At 39.1% G+C, this 23515-nt stretch overlaps 1 protein-coding gene across 1 annotated transcript; it reads left to right on the top strand.

Annotated features, from left to right (window-relative positions):
* Window positions 1-627: 627 nt before the first annotated feature.
* On the top strand, window positions 628-21944 carry KLRG1 (killer cell lectin like receptor G1). Its single transcript, XM_007967537.3, has 5 exons — window positions 628-799; window positions 3294-3398; window positions 6226-6395; window positions 19412-19512; window positions 19847-21944. Exons 1-5 carry the CDS (start codon window positions 718-720, stop codon window positions 19956-19958), a joined length of 570 nt encoding a protein of 189 aa, XP_007965728.2. The 5' UTR covers window positions 628-717; the 3' UTR covers window positions 19959-21944.
* Window positions 21945-23515: the final 1571 nt, after the last annotated feature.

The raw sequence follows: 23515 nt of genomic DNA, 5'->3' as shown, positions 1-23515 counted from the left end.
CTAAGATGTTAGAATGTATTTGTTTACTTTGCTCTTCTTTTTAGTCATCTTTGCATGTAAAAATAAGACAACAGAAAAAATTTAATGGAATTTCTGATACTGTGAAGGGTAAAGATGATAGCACAATTTGAACAATGTTTTGGGGAAGATGTGGTTATGTCATATTCACAAAACATATCTGGGCAATAGTCCATTTCTCCCATGATTCCAGGCATGCACCCAACAGTCCATTTCATTATTGCTTATCACTGCCCAAAAGTTCCAAGGAATGATGAAATCAGTCTCACTTGGCATACATCTATACATACATACAGTCTCATTTGGCAGACATTTTTCAGAAGGAAACAAAGCAGAGAAAAAATTCTGAGAGAAATTCATAGCTAGTAACCACTCTCACTTTTATTTTAGTTTCCATAACTGAAATTGCTGGACTTGAGAGCAATTTTTCCTTGCTCAACAGAATTAGGTGACGTGGGGAATCAATTCAATATCTATTTAATGAGCATCTAGAGTATCTGGGGCAAAAAAATAGCAACTTAAAATATTAATTTCTATAGGCAGTCCCCAAATTTGAATCATTTCCTGAAAAATTACTTCTGCTTTTGTCAAGTTTCCTGCTAGCAGTTTAGAGATTGGGCTGTTTCCTGACTGATACATATCCCTTCACACTTCGATAATTTAACTCTCTCAACTGCATGTGAAAGATCTTAGCTGAAGATGACTGACAGTGTCATTTATTCCATGTTAGAGTTGCCTACGGCAACCCAAGCCCAGAATGACTACGGACCACAGCAAAAATGTGAGTTAACCAAGGTAGCATGGAAGACGATGCATAGTGACAGTAGGCTACGGATGAATGGGGCATAGAGTAAGTTTAAAGCAGAGGATGCAGAAGAATCGAGGATAATTTGAGGAAATACTTTTGATTCAGTTTAAAGTCCAGAGTTGGAATATGAAAAATTGGTGTATGGTACAGGATCTGATCTTAGGCCTCAGGTAAACCCTTTTCTAACCATTCACTTCTTTGATCGCATCTTAGAAACCCAACCTAGGGCATTGCCGTTATTCCTTCTTGCTCCTATCTAAAGCGGGAACTTTGTTGGGAGAACTTTATCTCTTTAGCTATATTTGGAGTAACCTTGGACCAGCTGTTTAAAAGTATGGCTGTTTTTCTGACTATGGAATGAGGAGGACACCAATAGTTTTGCTGGTGGATAATACTAAGAGTTTTGTCAGGAAAGAAACTGATTTACATATCTAGATTTTTTTTTTTTTTAACTTCAGTGTTGCACTAGAATAGTGACAGGGAAGAAACAGGGAAGAAAAAGTATCAAGAACACTACAGATAATAGTCTCTGTGACTGAGGATTTGAAGGCAAAAGAGCCATTTGTACATAGAGCCCCGAGAGAACATTATCTGAGACAGATAGGTAATAGTGCAAATGCCAAAATTAATCCTTGATTTTGTATCTTAGGCAGTAAACTCCCACGAGGTATATTCTTTAGGGTAGTTCCCTAAGCTTTCTCTCTTTTTACTACATAGTTTTACTATTATAATTTTTAATGTCTTTTGAGAGTGTTGCCTTAATTTGCTAAATCATTCTAGTATACTTGGGATATTTAGACTTATTTCTATTACTATAAATTATACAGCATTGGACATCTTTATTTGTGTAATCTTTTCCTAGTTTTGAATTATATCTGTGTTAATTTCTAAGGAATAGAAATATTAAGTTAGAAGTAATGTATATCTCAAAGTATATGTTCAAGGTCACACACACAACTGGTGATAAATTGGAACCTACTTGGAACTATTTAGAGACTTTCAATATACACTTAAAGTAAATTTAAAAAATTTATTTTACTTCTTGAATTGGCTTATGGTTACACAAATACAATTATGCTTTGATACCTTTTTTAAATTTAGCATAACACAAGAATGAACATTTGTGTATTTCATTAAATGTTCTCCTGTGATGCAAATGTCTTTTTAAAAGTTTTACTAGAAATCTAATGCCTTTGGATTCATCAGTCCAAATACTTATTATGCAGAATTCTCTCTTTATGAAGGCATCTCTCATTATATATTTTTTTCTTTAAGAAGTTTAGAATACTCCATAGATACACACATAGATAGAATAATTTATCTAAAATGTAAACAGAAAATTGAAGCCCAAACAGGCAAGTTTAATTTCCTAATTCAAGGTTATTAAACAAAGGAGTCAAAATTAGAACTTAAATATCATCTTACTTCACAGAGTTTTGCTCGTTACACGTAATTTTTACACTATCGGACTATGAGATACCTTCGATTTTAAAATAAAGATTTGCTGAAAATACTTCCATTTTTCAAATTTGAAATTTAGATTTAGGTTGTATGCAACATAGCTAACGTGAAGTAGTGTCCTATGCTTAAACATGGCATCAACCTAAACTTACTGCTCTTTTAATAATGACAGTTTACAAAGCACTTTTGAAATGTAGATTATTTTTATCTAAATTTTATGTATTTAAATTTTGAATGGATGATATGTTTACATGGTTCAAAATTCAAAAGGTACAAAAGAAAATAAGGTAAAAAGTCTTTTTCCTATCTTGTCTCCAGTGACTGTTTTTTCCATTCCAGAGGCAAACAATGTTATCAGATTCTTGGGTGTGCTTGCAGAGATATTTGCATATCCTGTTCTGCAGAATGTTTCTTTGTCTTGACTATATATCTTACAAAATATTCCATATCAGTTAAAAAAAAAAAGCCAGTCTTTATTAGAAACTGTATATTCACTTTATGGATATATCAAAAATGTATTTGACAGGTCTTTTACTGATAGAATGTAGATTGTATTCAGTCTTCTCCTCCTACAAATATTGCTGCCATGAATAAATATGACATTTTGCACATGTGAGTATCTGTAGGAAAAATTTCTTAAGGAGAAATTTCTAGGTCAAAGGGTAAATGCCTTTGCCATTTTGGTAGATATTGCCGAATTGTCCTCCAAAGAGGCACCAATTTGTATTCTCACCACCTGAGTATGAGACAGTAAAAGTCACAATGTCAAAGGAAAAAAGCATTCTTTATCTTGATGAATACAGTAAGTTCTTTGATACAGGTGTTAATGGTTACCTTTGACTTTAGAGCAAGTTCCTGATACATCTAGAAAAGGAAACTTTATGGCCTGGATCTCAGTTTCCATTAGGCCAAATTGCTTTAAGATGCGGTATCCTTCCCTGACTTTCTCTTTTCTTTCAACCTATCTTCTGACTCAGGATTGCGCTTTGATTCTCTGTTGTTGCAGCTTCCTCTTCCAGGCCTTCTTGTTCTTGCCTTGTGGCAATAGCTCTGGGGCTTCTGACTGCAGTTCTTATGAGTGTGCTGCTATACCAGTGGATCCTGTGCCAGGGTAAGTGCAGACTTAAACCAAAATTAATCTTTCATTTTATATTATAAAAGCAATATAACATAGCAGGAGCTTTGAAAAATCAAAAAATAATTCAAACAAAATACATCGACATCTTTATACAACTATTTCCTGGGTATAGCCTCCTCATCTTTGACCATGTGCATTTGTGTCAGTGTGTATTTTCTTTTTGTTTTTTGAGACAGGGTCTCCCTCTGTCACCCAGGCTGTGGGTGATAGATTTGTGTGCTGCTATACCAGTGGACCCTGTGCCACTGTACAATCACAGCTCACTGCAGCCTTGACCTCCTTAGGCTCAAGTGATCCACCTCAGCCTCTCGAATAGCTGGGACCACAGGCACGTACCACCATGCCTGGCTAATTTTTGTATTATTATTATTATTATTATTATTATTATTGTAGAGGCATTTCACCATGTTGCCCAGAATGATCTTGAACTCCTGGGCTCAAGGCATTTGCCCTTCTTGGCCTCCCAAAGTGCTGGGATTACAGGTGTGAGCCACTGCACCTGACCATATTTTCTTAATAGAACTGCAATCAAGTCCTTTTAAAATTTCTCCCACCTTTCTTTCTTCTAATGCAAGGCTGAGAATAGTTCTTATCATAGTATGCTCATAATTTTGCATATTGCTTTTTAATTTTATGTTGCCAGAAACATTTTTGTACTGCCATGTGTATTGTGATACTTGAATTATAATATTAATGATGTTTAACTTTTCACATATAGATATATCATAATGTAATTAAACATATTCTGATTTTTTTTTTTTTTTTTTTTTTGCCAGTCCGGTGCTTTCACATTTTCTGAAACTAATTTTTCTAAGTTTAGTTCTTCTAAGTCCTTAAATCTAGTGATCTAGAGGGCTCTCAGTTTATTGTTTTACAGTCTAGAGTCCTAGCTTAGGTTTATGTTTTTAGGGGATGATAGTGACAGATTATACAGAAGTGATTTATTAGGATTCTTTTTTTTTAATTAAAAAAAATTTTTTTTGAGACGGAGGCTTACAATGTCACCTGGGCTGGAGTGCAATGGCGTGATCTCGGCTCACTGCAACCTCTGCCTCCCAGGTTCAAGCGATTCTCATGCTTCAGCCTCCCATGTAGCTGGGATTACAGGCACCCGCCACCATGCCTGGCTAATTTTTTGTATTTTTATGAGAGATGGGGTTTCACTATGTTGGCCAGGCTGGTCTTGAACTCCTGACTTCGTGATCTGCCCTCCTCAGCCTCCCAAAGTGCTGGGATTACAGGTGTGAGCCACTGCGCTCTGCCAATTTATTAGGATTCTAAGAGTTTAGCTCCAGGGTTTCTACCTCAGATCCAAGTCTGACCTTTGACAAAAAGGAACTCCTAGGGAAGTTGGGAATTTCTAATCCAGGCTGACTAATGTCACAGTCATATGGAAAAAGCACAAATCTATAAGGTGCCAATTTAACAGCTTGATCTCCAAAACTTACATTGGTTGTATGCCAGGTCTTCCTAGAGAACAATTATCTAATATTTGTATGAAAAGTACTACTTTCCTCACTTTGTAACTCACAAATCTAGAGTAGATATATACTGTATTCTGCAATTATATATCTACACATGTGCTCATGGAATATAATGGCTCATACTTGCTCACTGTAGAATTGTGCTTACGGTGAGTTTATGCAAATATGTTTAAGTATTGAAACTGAAGTAGAAAATCAGTAGAATTTTGGAATCTTGGTTGGAATTACCTTGAAGGCATATTCAGTTCCCTTTCATTTTTGATTGTTTGTTTTTGAGACAATGTCTTGCTCTGTTGCCCAGGCTGGAGTGCAGTGGTGTGATCTTGGCTCACTGCAACCTCTGCCTCCTGGGTTCAAGTGATTCTCATGTCTCAGCTCCTAAGTAGCTGGAATTACAGGCGGGTGCCACCATGCCCGGCTGATTTTTTTGTATTTTTAGTAAAGATGAGGTTTCACCATGTTGGCCAGGCTGGTCTTGAACTCCTGGACTCATGTGAGCCACCTGCCTCAGCCTCCCAAAATGCTGGTATTACAGGAGTGAGCCACCATGCCTGGCCAGCTCCCTTTCATCTTAACAAAACTATGAGCCAACCATTTTAAAGGAATGCGGATTTTCCGTATTTAAAAGATCTTGGTTAGAACATTCTATCACTTTTCACTTTAGCACCTGTTATGCTTCTCTGCCAGAAAACCCTTTTAAAAAAATATCAACGTAAGTTCTTTTTGCTGAAGTATAAGTGTTTTTTTCCAGTTTTCAATGGTGAGAGTTACATCTGTGATAATAAAAAAGCAAAACCTTTCATTCTAGTTAAGTTTGCTTTTCCTAGTTTCTTTCTTTTTTTTTTTTTTTTTTTTGTGCATTTTTGGTTGGGCATTCTGAATGATTCTGCCTGATTTAAGTAATATACATTATGCAATTATGCAATGTATGCACTGAGCAAAGACAGTACACAGACACATATCATACAAGCACACAGTTATCTGGTGTGTGTATATTACATGTGCACAGAGATCTCTAGCACAAGTAAAGTACTTGCTCCAGAGTTTTCAGGCAGATTGTTGTACATTTTCTTCTTTGCTCCTTCAGTTATAGTCCTATTCTTGTGTAGTGGAATACATACTTAGTAGATGATGAGGGTGGACATTATGAGGTATTCAAATTGAGACCATGCATTGTTACACATTTCTCTAACCCTTAATCTGAAAAGTGGTGGAGCAGGGAAGACCTGGGACTGCCATATTCCATTTTATCTCCCATTTCATTTCCAAGACTGAGTGGTCCATGAAGATGTGAACCAGGTCCTCTTCTTTCCTAGGCTCCAAGTACTCTACTTGTGCCAGCTGTCCTAGCTGCCCAGACCACTGGATGAAATATGGTAACCATTGTTATTATTTCTCAGTGGAGAAAAAGGACTGGATTTCTAGTCTGGAATTCTGCCTAGCCAGAGACTCACACCTCCTTATGATAACGGACAAACAGGAAATGGTAAATGCAAACATTTAGAAAATGTAGGGGTTTTGTTTTTGTTTCTTTTGTTTTTCTTAGCTGCTGTTTAAATGGATCATGTATCCTCTTTTGAGGAACAGAAGGAATCTGTGATTTGAGGGGGATACTGTATTCTTCCGCTTCCCTCTTCTTCTCTTTCCTCTTCCTCTACTTCCGCCTTCTTCCCTCTCCTTCCCCACTCTTTACTCTTATGCTGTCTGCTCCAACAAACCTCAGTTACAGCAACCCAGATGCTTGCATAACATGTAAGTGCGTATGTGGGGCAAGGAGGCAGAAGGATGGTGAGTGTTTTGGAGAGGAATTAGACCTGAAATACAGCTCTAGTTAAAAGAAGTCTTAGGTCCGGAAACATACAGGTCCAACAACAAGGTAGCAGATTGTTGGGTTTTTTCTTGTTTGTTTGTTTGTTTCTGAGACGGAGTCTCCCTCTGTCACCCAGGCTAGAGTGCAGTGGCATGATCTCGGCTCACGGCAACCTCCGCCTCCCAGGTTCAAGTGATTCTCCTGCCTCAGCCTCCCAAGTAGCTGGAACTACGGGCGCCCGCCACCACGCTGGCTAATTTTTTGTATTTTTGTAGAGACGGGATTTCACCATGTTAGCCAGGATGGTCTCACTTTCCTGACCTCGTGATCTGCCCGCCTCAGCCTCCCAAAGTGCTGGGATTACAGGCGTGAGTCACCGTGCCAGGCCTGGCAGCAGATTCTTATACAGTGGAACTTGGCAGGGAGGTAAAGATAGAGATCACGGGGACAGAGTGATTGTGATAAGGGCTTAAATGCCTTCTTTTAAAAAGTTTTCCCTTTATTCACTGGAATCCAGTAAGTTCCAGACTGCAGTGTCAAGAAAGTTGGGATATAAGCACCTGTGTTTGTGTGTGTGTGTGTGTGTGTGTGTGTGTGTGTGTGTGGTGGCCTCCACTTCCTTCAGGCCCCTCAGATCCTTCCTATCCACCCAGCAATCTCTTGGAAAAGAACTTGCTATTGGTCCTAGACCATCTCAAGGCAACACAAGGAATTGACATCCTGAGGTTGCCTAGTATAAAAATCAAATTGTAATTTGTCTACATAAATAACATCTATAAGGAAAACAAGAAATCTTAGTTTCGTCTTTAGCACGAATTTAATACTGATTTTTGTGTTTTGCTATTGTTTTCTGTTTTCTTTTTTGGGGTAGAATCTAGTCACAGAGAACAGTTTATTGAGAATTAAACTATATTAACTTACCTTGGAAAAAATCCAGAGGTTCCTCTAAAGCAGCTGGGGAGAACACAGAGTTCCTAAATTTTATAACTACCTATACAGCTACCTATATAAAGCATACAGATTCTTGTTTTCTGTCAAAGAAACACTTACTCCTTTGGAATTCCACATAGAATCTAAACTCTAAATCATTCCACATATGTGACTAACATTTTTTTTTTAAGTCTTCTCTAAGTGAGGTGGCAGAATGCATTGAGTCATACTCATTAAACATGCCATCTTAGTTTTATGGCCTCCAGCAAAATAGCCTTGCTTTCTGGACCTTGTAGCAACCCCTATTCTTATTCTGATATAGTGACTCTGAGGATTCGAGCTGACTGAAGTAAATAGCAGAAGTGAGCCGTGAATTTGAAACATTGAGGGCAAAACTCATAAACAGGAGTCGTGAGTCATAGCACAAGACACTGCCACAGAAAATTGTGGTGTAGCAGCTACTATACATTTCACAGTGTGATCATGAGAGGTGAGGAGGGAAAGGATGAAGGCCCAGAACATCTGGGAAAATGGCAATATTGCTGTTTCTCTGAGGTATCCAGAGGAAGGGCAGGATCATTAGAGGGATTTTGTCCCTCCTTTGTTTCCTTACATGCCGCCATTCCTGAGACTATTGTTGAGTAAAACCAGCAGAGGTACACTCACTGCATTTCCAAATTGAGTTTATTTTCTCTTAAGGCTCCGTGGGGCCAGGTCAGTGCTGGAGAGGGTAGAATGTCCCTGCTAGATGTCATAAGTTTGACTTTTGACACTCCTCTGGAATCTTACTTGATTCTCTGCTTTGATTCCTTTTCTTGCTCTGACTTTTGTCAGATTCTGTAGAACCGAATTGACTTTTACCTGACCTGCTGCGTCTCTTGTTCTAGTGTTACTGTTCTTTTGTTCGCAGGGCAAGATTTACATACTATTTTGAGGTATGTACAATGTTTCTAGTATCATACTGGGGTCTGAGCCACTACCAAAAGAGCAAAAAGTAAAAATAAAAAAGAGAGCTCTATGGATCTGTTAAAACTGAAGTTTTTCAAACTGGCATTCCATTGGTGGAAAGTGCTAGAGGATTTCGTTGCTGTATGTAGAATCTACAGGCCTATGGAAAATATCCCTCTCATGCTGTTAAATGGTCATCTTTCATTGAGATACTTAAGTAGAGTTCACCTCCTATCTTAGATCACTTACGGCGAAGTGTACAATAACAGAGGCTACCGTGGATTGAGCACCTGCTTTTTGCCAGGTGTTTTATGTATAGTATTCTTTTGGTTTTTTTCCTTTTTGAGAAGGAGCGTTGCTCTTGTTGCCCGGGCTGAAGTGCAGTGGCACAATCTCGGCCCAATGCAACCTCTGTCTCCAGGGTTCAAGCGATTCTCCTCTTTAGCCTCCCGAGTAGATGGGGTTACAGGCGCCTGCCACCACGCCCGGCCTTTATGTATAGTATTCTTAATCGTCACAGCAATTCTGAAAAATAGAGTTTCACATCCCCATTTTGTTGGTGAATGAGTAAAATTCAGAGGAATTGGCTGGGCGTGGTGGTTCCTACCTGTAATCCCAGCACTTTTGAGAAGCTGAGGTGGGTGGATCACTTGAGGTCAGGAGTTCAAGAGCAGCCTGGCTACAATGGTGAAACCCCGTCTCTGCTACAAATACAAAAATTAGCTGGGCATGCTGTTGCGCACCTGTAATCCCAGCTTCTTGGGAGGCTGAGGCACCCGAATCGTTTGAACCCACGAGGTGGAGGCTGCAGTGAGCTGAGACCGCACCATTGCACTCCAGCTTAGGCAGCAAAGTGAGACACTGTTTCAAAAAAAAAAAAAAAAAAAAAAAAAAAACCAGAGAATTAATGAGTATAAGTCTAAGGCTACAAATCTGGCAGAGCCAAATTTTAAATTCTACTCTAGTGGGCACGGTGGCTCACACCTGTAATCCTAGCACTTTGCAAGGCCATGGCAGGTGGATTGCCTGAACCCAGAATTCAAGACCAGCCTGGGCAACATGGCAAGACCCTGCCTCTACAAAAAAATACAGAAATTAGCTGGGTGTGGTGGCATGCACCTGTGGTCCCAGCTACTCGGGAGGCTGAGGTGGGAGAATTGCCTGAGCCCAGGAAGTCAAGGCTGCAGTTAACCGTGATCACAGCACTGCACTCCAGCCTCGGCAATGGAGTGAGAGTCTGTCTCAAAAAAAAAAAAAAAAAAAAAAAAATCCACATCAACTCACCTTCAGAGTCACTTATAGAAATATTGCATTTGACAGCTTCCGGAATCCATTTTGCACATGTTCAACAAGATAACTTTTTCTACTAATTGTCTTCTGGTTTCTTTTCTATACATATTTAAAATTTTTTTTGAATTTGACATACAGAATGTACATTGTATGACCGTGGAGATTTAAATTTATTTATTGTGATGAAGTCTCACTATGTTGCCCAGTGTGGTCTTGAACTCCTGGGCTCAAGTGATCCTCCCGCCTTGGTCTCCCAAAGTGCTGGGATTATAGGCTTAAATATATTTAAAATAGTGAGATGCTTACTTATTGTCTCTTTTTTTCTCTCTGGGACCTTAAGATTATTCTTGATAGAGAAAATAAAAACAAAATGGAAATTAAATTGCTCTGTTATTTTCTCATTTTTGTGTTAACATTATGGCATCAGCCCTTACTCCTTCTTGCCCTTTGAGTATGTCTTTAGATGTTTAGATATATTCAAATTCTTGATTTTTCTTGCCATTCCCCCCCCCCCCCCCCCACCAAGCTCAGTTCATCCTGGATGTTGTTAGCCCTGATTCCTTATAGTTATTGGTATGTTATTTTAAAGTATGTATTCATTAGTGAGTTCCCAGTGAAACTGCTTTGATTTCTTTAAATCTATTCCGATGTTCCTTGCCCTATAATATCTCTCTTCCTCATTATCATAATTTGGAATTATACGATCCAACTTTACTGTTGTAACAACCTCTCATTCAACTTTACCTGTCTTCCTAAACTTGGGATTCCCTGAACTTCTGGCATGGGCTTCTCACATATTTAGGATTTACATCTAATAATACCCAAGGTTTCCTTCTTTGGGTACAGCAATACAAACACTACGGTAACATAGTCACTTTTCTGTATATTTTTAATCGGGTAATGAAAACAGCTTGGTTTCTCTCAGACAGTCACGAGTATGCTTCTACTATATTTCTTACTAGCTGTGTGAACTTCAGCAACTTTCTTAACCTTTTTGACTCTCAGTTTCCTCATGTACAAAGTGAAGATAAAACTTTTTAGACCGGCTGGGCGCCGTGGCTCACGCCTGTAATCCCAGCACTTTGGGAGGCCAAGGCGGGTGGATCATTTGAGGTTCGAAGTTCAAGACCTGGGGAACATGGTGAAACCCCATCTATACTAAAAATACAAAAAATTAGCCGGGCGTGGTGGTGCACGCCTGTAATCCCAGCTACTCAGGAGGCTGAGGCAGGAGAATCACTTGAGCTCTGGAGGCAGAGGTCGCAGTAAGCCAAGATCAGGCCACTGCACTCCAGCCTGGGAGACAGAGTAATACTCTGTCTCAGAAACACAAAAATCTCAAACAACAATATAAAGTCCAGAGCCAAAAATAACTTTTACTTTGCTCTTCTGTGTCCCAAGACAGGCTTTCAGTAAAAGATACATCACAGAGTAAATTATGACTTGTTGAATTGAGTATTTTGTTTATGAGGAAATCTGAGATGATATGTCAGAAGATTCAAAGAAATGGCTGGCAACAGGGTAGATGGTAGGGGAACTGTTTTACTCTGGAGGTCTTCACAGTCTGGTAATGTGTGCCTTTTGTCACGCTTCTTTATAATCAGATTAAGCAGCTAGTGTGAACTGCATAACAAGGGATGGGCATGATAAGCTAGGATATTTCCACTATTTTTTAACTTGAAAAATTGTGGGAAAATATGCCTAACATAAAATTTACTATTTTAACCATTTTCAAGTGTACAGTTCGGTGGCATTAAGTACGTTCCTATTGTTGTACAACCATCACTACCATCATCTCCACAACCTTTTCATCATCCCCAGCTGAAGGTCTGTACCTCTTAAACAATAACTCCCCTCCCTCTAGCTCCTGGTGATCACTATTCTACTTATCGTCTCTATGGATTTGCCTGTTCTGTCCTTCAGTGTCTAGCTTATTCACTTAGAATAATGTTTTCAAGGTTCTTCCATGTTGTAACATGGATCAAAGTGATGGCTGAATAACATTCTATTTTATGGATATACTACATTTTATTTGTCCATTTATCCATTTATCCTATTGAGAATAAGGCTCCTGTGAACTTGGATATCCATCTGTTAACGGACATTGTTTCCACAAGCTTTTAAAAAGAGGAGCAAATGATGGTTTATAGAGCAGGGCTTATTGACTTTTAGCAGTGTGTACTTACGCAAAATTATAGGGAAAATTCTTATTGATATTAAGCTGTAGTAATTTGTAACCTGTCAAATTTTCCTTTGAAATTTCTTAATGTTATTTGCATGTTTTTAGATGATGGTAATTAATGTGTTCATATTATAGGATATCTGAAAAGTCTGGAAACAGGCTAAACTTATTTTTAGACAGTAAGTTGCATTTTCAAGTAATACGCTCTATATTTTTACTCAATCTTGAGATGCGTTTTCAAGTGAAACATCTCTAAATTTAAAGCAATAGATATAATTATTTTTAGACCTTATGAGTACTCTGTATTGTAATTTTTTTCAAATTAGTAATTACATCCTTTGCTTTAAATACTTCACCTGGAAAAGTGTCTGAAGAAAAACACAATAATGATATTATTTGAAAATATGAGGCTGTAGGGTTCCCCAGTTCCTGGCTTGCTTTCTGTGCATTGGCTGAAAATCGCAGAGGGCCTTGACCGCCCTATGACCCACCCAGCTACAGGTTTTTCCCCTGCAGGCTCCAACCCAAACCCCAGCCTTGAATATTTCCAGTCACTGATAAAGGTATCTAGGTTGCAGCTCAAAACACTGAAATAAAGTAGCCCCAGCCCTAAGTCAGATTCCTTAAACCCTCATAAAAGCTCCATCTCTGACCCCCTTGCTGTGGACATACGTAGGTCAAACATTCCTTTTCTCTGACTGTCCATCGTGAGGATTGCTGCAGCCCTCTGTAAGTTCCCGTAATAGATGCTTTGCACAGATCACCTTGACGTTGAGTGCTTTATTCTATGGTATCCCAACCAGCCCCATCTCATGATGGTTTGAGGCTCTCCCTTGTGGGAATTCCCGTCACTGCTTTCAGGATGATTTTAGCCATGGGTTTGGTGGGACAAAGCAGAGCTATACTGTCTAAAAATACCTTTATGCTATGGTTTTAGGCGTTTTGGAACCCGTTATTTTATATTTTGCTTTTATCAAATAGTATTATTTCATTCTTGGTTTTTACTAAGCATTAAATTATTCCAGGTAATAAAAAATTGCAACCAGATTTTATTTTAGTTTTAAACAGTATTTTTACACATTCTGCATCATTTCACTATTGCTTAAATCTTTTCATATTCTTAGATACAATTCTACTAATTTTCAATTGTCATGAGCTATGAGCATGTTTATAGAAATCATTTTGCTTGCGGTCACTTATTTACATTATATTCCTTAGAATTAAGTTGGCTAATCAAAAGATATGATTTTATAGTTTCAATGTATTGTTAGTTTTTCTTAATATGGGTTGAAATAACTTACATACATTCTGTAAACCATGTTAATTTGGAAGTTTAAGGAATATGCTTTGTGCCTTAATGATATTTTAATTTCAGTTAAAAATATTACATACAGAAGTGTGTGTGGAAGTTATAAATGTTGAACTAAAAAAGCAAAAAAGGAAAAGAAAAGAAAAAGTGCACCTGATTTTGTTTGTTTGGATTTTATCTTCACTTTGCTTTTAGGGTTTGCATTTTTTCTAAAATATAAGCAAACATTACAAACGCTAAGTGACATAACACCTAAGTGTTCTAGCTCACACCTTCTCTGGGTGACAAGAGTTCTCAGTCACCACCTTTACCTATACTTTTGTTGTTGTTGTTTGAGACTCTCACCCAGGCTGGAGTGCAATGGCACAATCTCATCTCACTGCAACCTCCACCTCCCAGGCTCAAATGATCCTCTTATCTCATATCTCAACCTCCCAAGTAGCTGGGACTACAGACATGTGCCACCTTGCCTGGCTAATTTTCATATTTTTTGTATTAACGGGGTTTTGCCATGATGCCCAGGCTGATCTCGAACTCCTGGGCTCAAGAGATTTTCCTGCCTTGACCTCCCGAAGTGCTGGAGTTACCGGTGTCAGCCACTGCAGCAGACTCATTTATACTTTCATGCTGTTTCTACAGTTATACTTTCTACAATTTCTACTTTCATGCTGCTTCTATATTCTCTCTCTCTCACTCTAACACACACACACACACACACACACACACACATCCATGAGTACATAGAATAGGTTTTAGCACTATGGTTTTGAAGGCCTCTTCCAACTGGAAGATTTTCGAGTGAAGGTGCCATAATAAACATTTTCAATATCCAGCCTCACCAATGAGAAGTTGTAAAAGGACTGACTGATCGAGTGACTTAGAATTATATGGGTCTTGAGGGTAGTAAATGAGCACAGGATTGGGGTTTGTACGTGGGCATTACCCAATCCTAGCTCTTCAGACTCTAATTGAAGTTTCTGAGCAAATCTTTATCAATTTCTGTGCTTCATTAGCTGCCATTCCTCCTCTTGAAATGAAAGAAAAAGAAATGGACTATTTTTCTCATAATTCCAACGGAGAAATTGGGAATTACTCTTTTATTCCTTTTGTTAATTTTAATTAATTTATTTTTTCAAATATTTAGTTTATAATTTTTGATTCACATATACTCAAATTTTATATACTTTGAATGCAGTAACATTTATTTTTGAATCTTTTAGATCGTGGCTATCACTACCACACCAATTTTGTGAAAATATTTTAAAAATTCCATTCTTTTTTTTGTAATTTAAATAATTCTTTAAACAAGTTGGTTAAGAAATGCAAAAATTTTAAGCTATGCTAAAAATTACAATGTCATTTCATCTGTCATATACTTCATTCACTCTCCTGTCTACCTCCTTACCCCCAGCATGCACAGTTAAGAGTTTTACAGAGAGAAAGTAAAAAATACAGAGTTTGTGTACAGAGGGTTTTAACTTCTTGCAGCATAATACCTGATTGTGTGTTCTTTATTTCTATAAATACTTATTAAACATAATTCTTTTAAAAAGAGATGGGATCTCACTCTGTTACCCAGGCTGGAGAGCAATGGCATGATCATAGCTCACTTCAGCCTCAAACTCCTGGGGCTCAAGTGATCCTTCTCCCTGCCTCTGCCTCCCAAGTAGCTGAAACTACAAGTACATGCCACCATGACCGGTTGGCTGAATTTTTAAATTTTTGTAAAGATAGAGTGTTACTATGTTGTCCAGGCTGGTTCTGAACTCCTGGCCTCAAGTAATCCTCTCACCTTGGCCTTCTAAATTGCTGGTATTATAGGCATGAGCCACTTTGCCTGGTATGCATTTATTGAGTATAATTTTATGTATTTTTCTAAGTGCTAGGGATATGGTAGTCAAGAGTTGTTGCTGTTATTATGTTTATATTTTGTTTAATTTATTTATTTTTAAGGAAAATGATATTTTAAATTTAATTTTGTTATTAACATTTTAAAAATTGACACATATTTACATATATAGGGTATTTATCTGAAGGAAATAAAATCAGTATGTTGAAGATATGTTCACTCTCATGTATATTGTAGCAATATTGACAATAGCCAAGATATGAAATCCACCTAAATGTTTAACAACAAATAAATGAATAAAGAAAACTAACAGAAGAACAGAAAACCAAACACTGCATGTTCTCACTCATAAGTAGGAGTTGAACAATGAGAACACATGGACACAGGGAGGGGAACCTCACACACCGGGTCTATTTGGGAGTCAGGGGCTAGGGGAGGGATAGCATTAGGAGAAATACCTAATGTAGGTGACGGGTTGATGGGTGCAGTAATCCACAATGGCACGTGTCTACCCATGTAACAAAACTGCACATTCTGCACATGTACCTCAGAACTTAAAGTATAATAATAAAAAATGAAATAAAGAAAATGTGGTATGTATGCACACTAGAATACTAATCAGCCATAGAAAATAATGAAATCCTGTCATTCTTAGCAAAATGGATGAAGCTAGAGGACACCATGTTAAGTGACATAAACCAGGAACAGAAAGTTAAACACTGCATGTTCTTGCTTATGTGAAAACTAAAAAAAAGTTGACCTCAGAACAGAGGATAGAAGAAGCTAGGAAGGGCTGGGGAAGGGGAGGTTAGGGAGAGTTATGTTAAAGGATACAAATCACAGCTAGATAGGCAAAATAAGTTCTAATGTTCTATTGCAGTGGTCTCCAACATTTTTAGCACCAGGGACCTGTTTCGTGGAAGACAATGTTTCCATGGACCTTTGTGGGGAGTGGTTTCAGGATGAAACTGTTCCACCTCAGATCATCAGGCATTAGATTCTCATAAGGAGCAGGCAACCTAGATCCCTCACATGCGCAGTTCACGATAGGGTTTGTACTCCTATGAGAATCCAGTGCCGCCGCTGATCCGCTGATCTGACAGGAGGCAGAGCTCAGGCGGTAATGCTGGTTCACCCAGCCACTCACCTCCTGCCGGTTCCTAACAGGCCACAGATTGGTACTGTCCATGGCCTGGGGGTTGGAGACCCTTGCTCTACAGCACTGCAGGGTAACTAGAGTTAATAATCATTTATTGTATATTTTCAAATAGCTAGAAGAGAGGATTTTGAATGTTCCCAACACAAAGAAATGGTAAATGTTTGAAGCGATAGGCTAATTACCCTGCTCTGATCATTACACATTGCATACATGTTACATGTGCTTTCATTGTCTTCAGAAGAGACAGACAAAACTAAACAAATGAATGTGGTGATGTGTGCTTTAAAGGAAATGAAACAGTATGATGTCATAGTAAATGTGAATACTATTTTAGATTGGTTAGTTAAGGAAGGCCTCTTTCAGGAGGGAACATTTGAGTTGATATCTAGACCTGATTGACAGCCATGTAGAAATCTCAGGAAAGATAGTCCAGGCAGAGGGAAAAGCTGTGCAAAGACCCTAAAGCAAGAATGACCTTGGCATGTGAAAGGAACAGAAAGAAGGCTCATGTGGCTGGCACCTAGGAAGTGAGTAAATGGTTAGCAGGGGCTAGATTATGTAGGACTGTGTGTACATTATAAGGATTTTAGATTTTATTCTGTGTGAAAAGTGAGACCACTGGAGGACATTAATCAGGGGCACAGAGTGATGAAAAGTTTAGCACTGGGAGAGAAAACTTGGATGATTATTTGATAAGGATCCAATTCTTGGATGAATTCTTTCACCCACATGACCTCAAATTCTCATCTCTAAAGGTGAGGATAATAATAGTTGCCTACCTTCCAAGATTGTCAAGAATTTCATAACTGGAAAGAATCCTAGAAAGTATCTAAGCTAAACCCTCATAAAGAAGTTGAAGCTCAGCCAGATTAAACCACCTGCTCATCTTCAGATAGAAGGAGGGAGCCAGGAGCCTCCAGAATTTTGTTTCTGTTTTGTTTTCCTAAATGCCACACTGTGTATGTAGTATTTCAAATGATGCTGGGGATGAACACAGAGGGATTTTGCAAACCTTAGAGTGCAATACAAATGTAAGAGATAATTGTTTTCAGGATACTGGGTTCTGAGAGAACAAAGTCATCATAAGGCATAGATTATTTGGGAAGAAAAGCATTGATAAACAAGTCGTACTCATTTTTCAAATGCTTCATCTAGGAACCACCACAGTCATGTCCTGAATGGAAACAGGACCGAAACCCAGTGAAGAGAAAATAGAGGTTATTCTGGCCATGAGAAATAGCACAAAAGATTCCTTTTCTCTCCTGTCGTGTCTTTACTAGAAGTGCAAAGAGGCCTTTTGCCTCTCTTAACTTTATTTTATTTTGTTTTTTTTGAGATAGAGTCTCACTCCGTCACCGAGGCTGAAATGCAGTGGTGCCATCTCGGCTTACTGCAATCTCTGCCTCCTGGGTTCAAGCGATTCTCATGCTTCAGTCTCCCAAGTAGCTGGGATTACAGGCACCCGTCACCATGCCTAATGTTTTTTTTTACTTTTTTATTTTTAGTAGAGTTGGGAGTTTTGTACCACATTCACCAGGCTGGTCTCAAACTTCTGACCTCAAGTGATCCACTCACCTCGGCCTCCCTAAGTGCTGGGATCACAGGCGTGAGCCACTGTGCCTGGCCTTCTCTTAACTTTAGAAGAGCAACTCTATTTGTGCTCGTGCAGGGTCCAAGTAGGCAAAGAGAGACAGTTAAGAGCAGAGCCCATAAATTCTTACTCTTCAGCAATCATCTTTCAGGAGTGGAATAAAAACAACATCAAAATGGGACATCTGGTGGTATAATAATCACCATAGGCAGTTGAAATTGTGTTGCTTTCTTAGTAGTTTCTAGATATAAAAGAATATTTTATTCCAAAGGTGTTTGACCAATTAAGCTGTCATTAGAAAATATTGAACGTGTAATTGTTAATTACACCAACACTAAATCCTACAACAAAATTACCTTGGATTATCTTTTTAACCTTTTATTTTAATCTATTTTAATCTTTAATATTTTATTTTATTTCATTTATAGAGGCAATTCTCTTAGGATATAAACTTCTTCATTTGAATATCAGACTTTGCAGATCGAAGGATCTTTTATCTCTGTTCTGTTGGGTAACGTGGCACACATAAGTGGTGTAGCCGATATACCTTTACCTTAAACTTACTCCCTTAAGAACTGTTTTTTTCTTGCCATATACAAGATTGACAAGGACATGGAAAATGAGACTTTGGAAAAAAACCAAGAATATTGCTATAGGTTTAATCATAATTTACATATTTAAGGATGGGAAAGATGACCACTTCTGCAGCAAATGTGGAGCTTCTTTCTTTTGAAATAATCTGAATACCTGTCAGGTGCTCCCTTTAATTAAGGAGAAAATTGCAATGGAAGGTAGATATGTAATATTATCTTATTTGCTACATTATAAGAATCCAGATATGGATAGAAAGGTCAATTCTAGGATGCTGCTCCTCTCTGCAGTTAACACATCTTTAGAATTAGATGTTAAATGAGAAATTAGTTATTTAGAGTGAATAGTTGTCTTATCTTGGGCTGCTCAAACAAAATACCATAGACTGGATGGCTTAAACAACAGATGTTTCTCTCTCTCAGTTCTGATGGCTGGAAAATCCAACATCAAGGTTCTCTGGCTCCTGGTGAGGACCTACTTCTGGCTTGCACATGGTTGCCTTTTTGTTATATCCTCACTTGACAGAGAGAGTGCTTTGGTCTCTTCCTCCTCTTGTAAGGACACTAATTGCATCACGGAGGCCCCACCCTCATGGCCTTATCTATACCTAATTACTTGTTAAAGGCTCCACCAGCAGGTATCATCACATTAGGGGTTAGGGGGTCAACATACTGATTTTAGGAAGCATTCAGTCCTTAAGAGTGGTGGTGATGGAGGGTGTAAAGAATGCTAGTTTGTCTTTTAATTAATTACTTAACTTAGTATTAGGAATCCAACACGGAAAGGAATAGTTGTTTGACTGTGACACTAGGTCTCGTTTTTGGTTTTCAACCTTTCTCTTAGAGCCTGCTCCAAGATTTCCTCAGTGAGGCCTTTCGCTGGGTTGGTCTGAGGAACAATTCTGGCTGGAGGTGGGAAGATGGATCACCTCTAAACTTCTCAAGGTAAGGGGCTTCAAAGGAGTGCCAAGAAAGAGAGAGAGGAAAAAGGAAAGCCAAATTATGATACTTGGGGAATAGATTAAGAAGAGCAGATGGAGAGGAGAGGAAAAAGTGAAAAGGAGAGGAAATAGGGAACAAGAAAGGGAATGAACAATGGGTAAGGGCAAAAAAATAAATAAAAAAAGGTGATCACATTTTAAAGAGAGGCTAATGAACAATTTTAATTCTTCTGCCTGAATAGGGAGAAAGAATTCGCTCAATTTTTATCCCTTCATGCCTTTCAACTCCTTTTCTGTGCATACGGCCTCAAGTGATTGACTTTTCTGATTTCTTACAGGATTTATTCTAATAGCTTGGTGCAGACATGTGGTGCCATCAACAAAAATAGTCTTCAAGCTTCAAGCTGTGAAGTTCCTTTACAGTGGGTGTGTAAGAAGGTCAGACCTTGATGGATGACCACTCTGTCCTAACCCTCAGATCTGTCATGTATCCCTAAAAGGAGGGAGCTGGCCACTGGCTGTTGGGAAAGCCATGAGTATGTAGTTAGCAAATATTGAACTTGCTCAGATATGACATTAGATGCAAGACAACCTCCTGGGGATTGATGCCTAACTGATGGATTCTCTTTGAGACTATTTAGATATTATGTGAACAATTTAAAGACCAGATATAAGCAAACTTTTGAAATAGATAAGTTTTTTTTTTTTTTTTTGTATTTCTCAGTATGGCAACTAATGCTGCCACTCTCATCCCCATCCCAACCATCTCTGTCAAAAATATACCTTTTTCATATTATATTCTGAACTAATCTGATAAAATCTATGCCAATATATGCTATTGCTTATATAGTAGATAAGTACGTTATTGCTATACTCCTCTAGTGCATTACTGATCCCTGATGGTATATTTTTATCCTAACAGTGACTCTTTGCAAATCAAGCTTTGTTCTAAAGAATAAACCTAGCTGGCATGGTGGTGTGTACCTGTAGTCCTAGCTATTTGGGCAGCTGAGGTGGGAGGGTGGCTTGAGCCCAGGAGTTTGAGGCTGCAGTGAGCTATGATTGCCCCACTGCACTCCAGCCTGGGAGATAGAGCAAGACACCATCTCTAAAAGGAAAATAAATAAATAATGCTAATGTGAGAATATAAATTGTGGGAAGTGAGTGAGGGCAAGGTGGTACTTCCTCCTTCTCAGGTCTTCACACTTAATGCAAAAATCCGGTCGTAATTGATTTTGTTTATTTTCTGAGTGTACATAGATGTGGTTGAATTAACCAATGTGTGATTGTATCTTTTCCATTCTGTGACTGTTTGACCTGCATATTAATTTCAAGATAGCAGTCAATTCGATAAGGCATTTTCATAGAGGAAAGTTTACAGAAACACTTTATGTGGTTGGATCACCAGATTATCTTGGGTACTAAGGCCTCAAAAATAAGAAAAACTTTATTATTTCTCCTTAGTAGAATTTGGACATACATAAGGAGAGAAGGTGCAGTAATGAAATAGACCATAATTCTGTAGTGTTGATGATCCTGGATTGTAATCTTTTGTTTTTATCTTTCACAGTTTTTTTTTTTTTTTTTTTAAATGGACTGTATCTTATCTACCACTGTATCCCAAATACCTAAGACGGTGCTTACATTCAGTGACAAATAATTAAATGGATAAATAATAAATAATAATGAAAACTGTTCATTCTAGTTATTTCTGTTAGCCCGTAAATTAGAGGAATTAAAGATGAGAAAAACCGTATATCCTAATCCTCCCTAACTCACCAGTATGAGTCTTCAGTAGCTAACTCTAAAAAGGCAAAGGGCCAGTTAATCTGGATACAGTGCTCATAGAAGGAAGTTGTGGAAACAAGCTTCTGTCTCCTAGTGATCTCTTTCCTTTGGTTCTGGTGCAGGAAGTATCCCTGAATTACGGATATGACGGTAGTGACTCACTTCATTAAGGATGTAATGATAGTGATTCCATGTGGGCCATGGCTTAGCTACTGCAGGGTGGACAATGTCATTTACTTATTGAAAGAGAAGAAAAGGAGAACTACAGCCGGGTCTTAAATTCTCACCTGAGCAGGCAGGATGTGTGCAGACCTCCTCTGTGACTAGGGTTCAGGGCTTTTATAAGGATTTATCCACCTATTATCAGAACTGGGTGTGGTTCTTCATTGCTTTGTCTCCCTTAAGGTTGTTACAAGAGAAGTAACAGTTTACTTCCTGGTTGCTTATTTATTCCTTAGACTTGTTTATGAAGGGCTGGGGTCAGTTAGTAACTCAATTCTTGTACCTTACCTAGTGAAATAAAGTTTGGTAAAACTAGAAATGAACATTTTTTGATTAGCACCTACATTGCACAGCGGACTCCTTTGATGGACATTATACATTAAACATATCTGGGACATTCAGTGTTTGGAATAAGACATTTATTTTATTTTATTTATTTTTTTTTTTTTGAGATGGAGTCTCGCTCTGTCGCCCAGGCTGGAGTGCAGTGGCCGGATCTCAGCTCACTGCAAGCTCCGCCTCCCGGGTTCACGCCATTCTCCTGCCTCAGCCTCCCGAGTAGCTGGGACTACAGGCGCCCGCCAACTCACCCGGCTAGTTTTTTTTTTGTATTTTTAGTAGAGACGGGGATTCGCCGTATTAGCCAGGATGGTCTCGATCTCCTGACCTCGTGATCCACCCGTCTCGGCCTCCCAAAGTGCTGGGATTACAGGCTTGAGCCACCGCGCCCGGCCAGAATAAGACATTTATTAAAGATAAGAACAGAGCAGTCACAAAATTAAAATGAAGAAAATCCAGGGACACCCAGAAGGAGGCGGAGCAAGAAGCCTCCACCGATTTTTCCCCTGTAGGAATACAAACGGAACAATTCTCCGCACAAGAAAGCGGCCTCGTAAGAACCAAAAATCAGATGAGCAGTCACAGTACCTGGTTTTAACATCATCTCAACAAAAGAGGCACTGACGAGGGCAGGAGAGACAGTCTTGATTTGCCAGTGCCACCCCTTCCCCATCTCCCAGCAGCACAGTGTGGGGTGGAGAGAGAGTCTGTGTTTTGGGGAGGAAGAGTGCAGTGACTATGGGACTTAGCAGTGGCACTCAGTGCTGCCCTGTCAAAGCAGATAGCAACGTGGGACAGAATTCAGCCATTGCCCACAGAGGGAGCATTTAGACCAGCCCTAGCCACAGGGGAATGGCCCGTCGCAGTGGTCGGAAAATGAGTTTCTGCTAGTCCCATCACTGCAGGCTAAAGCACTCTGGGATCCTAAATAAACCTGAAAGGCAATCTAGGCTACAAGGACCACAATTCCTGGGCAAGTCCTGGTGCTATGCTGGGCTCAGAGCCAGTGGACTTGGAGGGAACGTGACCTAATGAGACCCCAGCTGGGTAGCCAAGGGAGTGCCTGTGTAACCCGTCCTCCAACCCCAGGCAGTGGAGCTTGCAGCTCTGGGAGAGACTCCTTCCTTCCACTTGAGGAGAGGAGATGGAAGACTAAAGAGGACTTTGCCTTGCCATTTGGATACAGCTCAGCTAGAGAAGGATAGAGCACCACCATGCAGAGTCCTAAGCTCCCTATTCTGGGACCTAGTTTCTGGATGATATTTTAAGACACACTCTGGACCAGAAGGAACATGCTGCCTTGAAAGAAAGGACCTAGTCCAGGCAGGATTTGTCACCCACTGACTAAAGAGCCCTTTGGCCCTGAACAATCAGCAGCAGTACCCAGGCAGTATTTGCCATAGGTATTGGGGAGATCCAGTGTCATGCTGGCTTCCAGTGTGACCCAACACATTCTTAGCTATGGTAGCCATGAGGAGAGACTCCTTCTGCTTGAGGAAATGAGAGGGAATTTGGACATAGATAAGGAGAGATTTAACCTAAGACTAATGGGGACTTTATCTTGCAGCGTAGGTATTAGCTTGATGACAGTGGGGTAGAGGACCAAGTAAGCACCTGGGGTTCTTGATTCCGGGCTCCTGGATAGCATTTCTGGATCT

Source organism: Chlorocebus sabaeus, chromosome 11 (assembly GCF_047675955.1).
Source record: "Chlorocebus sabaeus isolate Y175 chromosome 11, mChlSab1.0.hap1, whole genome shotgun sequence".
NCBI classification, from domain to species: Eukaryota; Metazoa; Chordata; class Mammalia; order Primates; family Cercopithecidae; genus Chlorocebus; species Chlorocebus sabaeus.
Note: the sequence above shows the minus strand (reverse complement) of the source record. Positions and strands in the feature narration are given on the sequence as shown.

Excerpts from the sequence above, each read along its gene's own strand:
- KLRG1 (XM_007967537.3), top strand. The coding sequence starts at position 718 with ATGACTGACAGTGTCATTTATTCCATGTTAGAGTTGCCTACGGCAACC. Across the intron at positions 800-3,293 it reads CTACGGACCACAGCAAAAAT|CTTCCTCTTCCAGGCCTTCT; the intron begins GTGAGTTAACCA and ends CTGTTGTTGCAG. Across the intron at positions 3,399-6,225 it reads CCAGTGGATCCTGTGCCAGG|GCTCCAAGTACTCTACTTGT; the intron begins GTAAGTGCAGAC and ends CTTCTTTCCTAG.